Source organism: Camelina sativa, chromosome 19 (assembly GCF_000633955.1).
Source record: "Camelina sativa cultivar DH55 chromosome 19, Cs, whole genome shotgun sequence".
NCBI lineage: Eukaryota > Viridiplantae > Streptophyta > Magnoliopsida > Brassicales > Brassicaceae > Camelina > Camelina sativa.
In genome coordinates this window covers 25641595-25642276 of record NC_025703.1, presented here as the reverse complement: position 1 = coordinate 25642276, position 682 = coordinate 25641595, and the positions used below count along the sequence as shown (strand labels likewise).

General features: G+C 41.8%; 1 protein-coding gene across 1 annotated transcript in view; it reads right to left on the bottom strand.

The window, feature by feature from the left end:
- The window catches only part of LOC104768204 (putative glycine-rich cell wall structural protein 1), a 7394-nt gene continuing 7079 nt past the window's right edge, over positions 368 to 682 (bottom strand). The window contains exons 2-3 of the mRNA XM_010492128.1: positions 622 to 663; positions 368 to 567 (exon numbers count right to left, since the gene is read on the bottom strand). Coding sequence (XP_010490430.1) covers positions 368 to 567; positions 622 to 663 — 242 coding nt within the window. The remainder of the gene's footprint in view (positions 568 to 621; positions 664 to 682) is intronic.

Here is a 682-nt window from a genome sequence, read left to right as displayed (position 1 = left end):
GTTTAGTATTAGTTACAGGACTAATTAATAATTGGGGATTCACAGCTTAGTTTTTAAAAAAAAAAAATCCAAATTTTATTTTATTTTATTCAATTGATCCACCCACTTTCCAACTTCTCTGTACTTAAAACGTTACGATCATCTCCACTCCACTTTTTGGCCTACACATTTTGTTTACATATCAACCAATTATATAGATTTCCAAATTTGAAGTTATTTCATTACCTTTTTCTTTCTTAAAATGGAAACTATTTTTCTTGAATATTCTCAATCGTAAGCATCTCATAAAAGAATCCATATTGAAAACAAACATAGCCATGATAGTCGTACATTAAATAAATGTAAAACAGTCTTTAAATATGTTTGATTAATGTTGACCTTTCGTTGATTTTTTATCACAACCGGGAAACCAACAACCACCGCCGTTTCCGGGACCCCATACTCCTTCGTTGCTATCTCCTCCCCACCCCCATCCTCCTCCGCCTCCTCCTCCATATCCACCGCCCCATCCACGGCCATATCCATATCCATCTCCTACGCCTCCCCCACCGCCTCCTCCACCGCCACCTCCTCCACCACCGCCACCAGGTCCACCACCACCACCGCCGCCGCCACCTCCACCTCCACCACCTCCAGTTCCAGGGCTAGGTTCACCTCCTATACCTATACCAATACCAATACC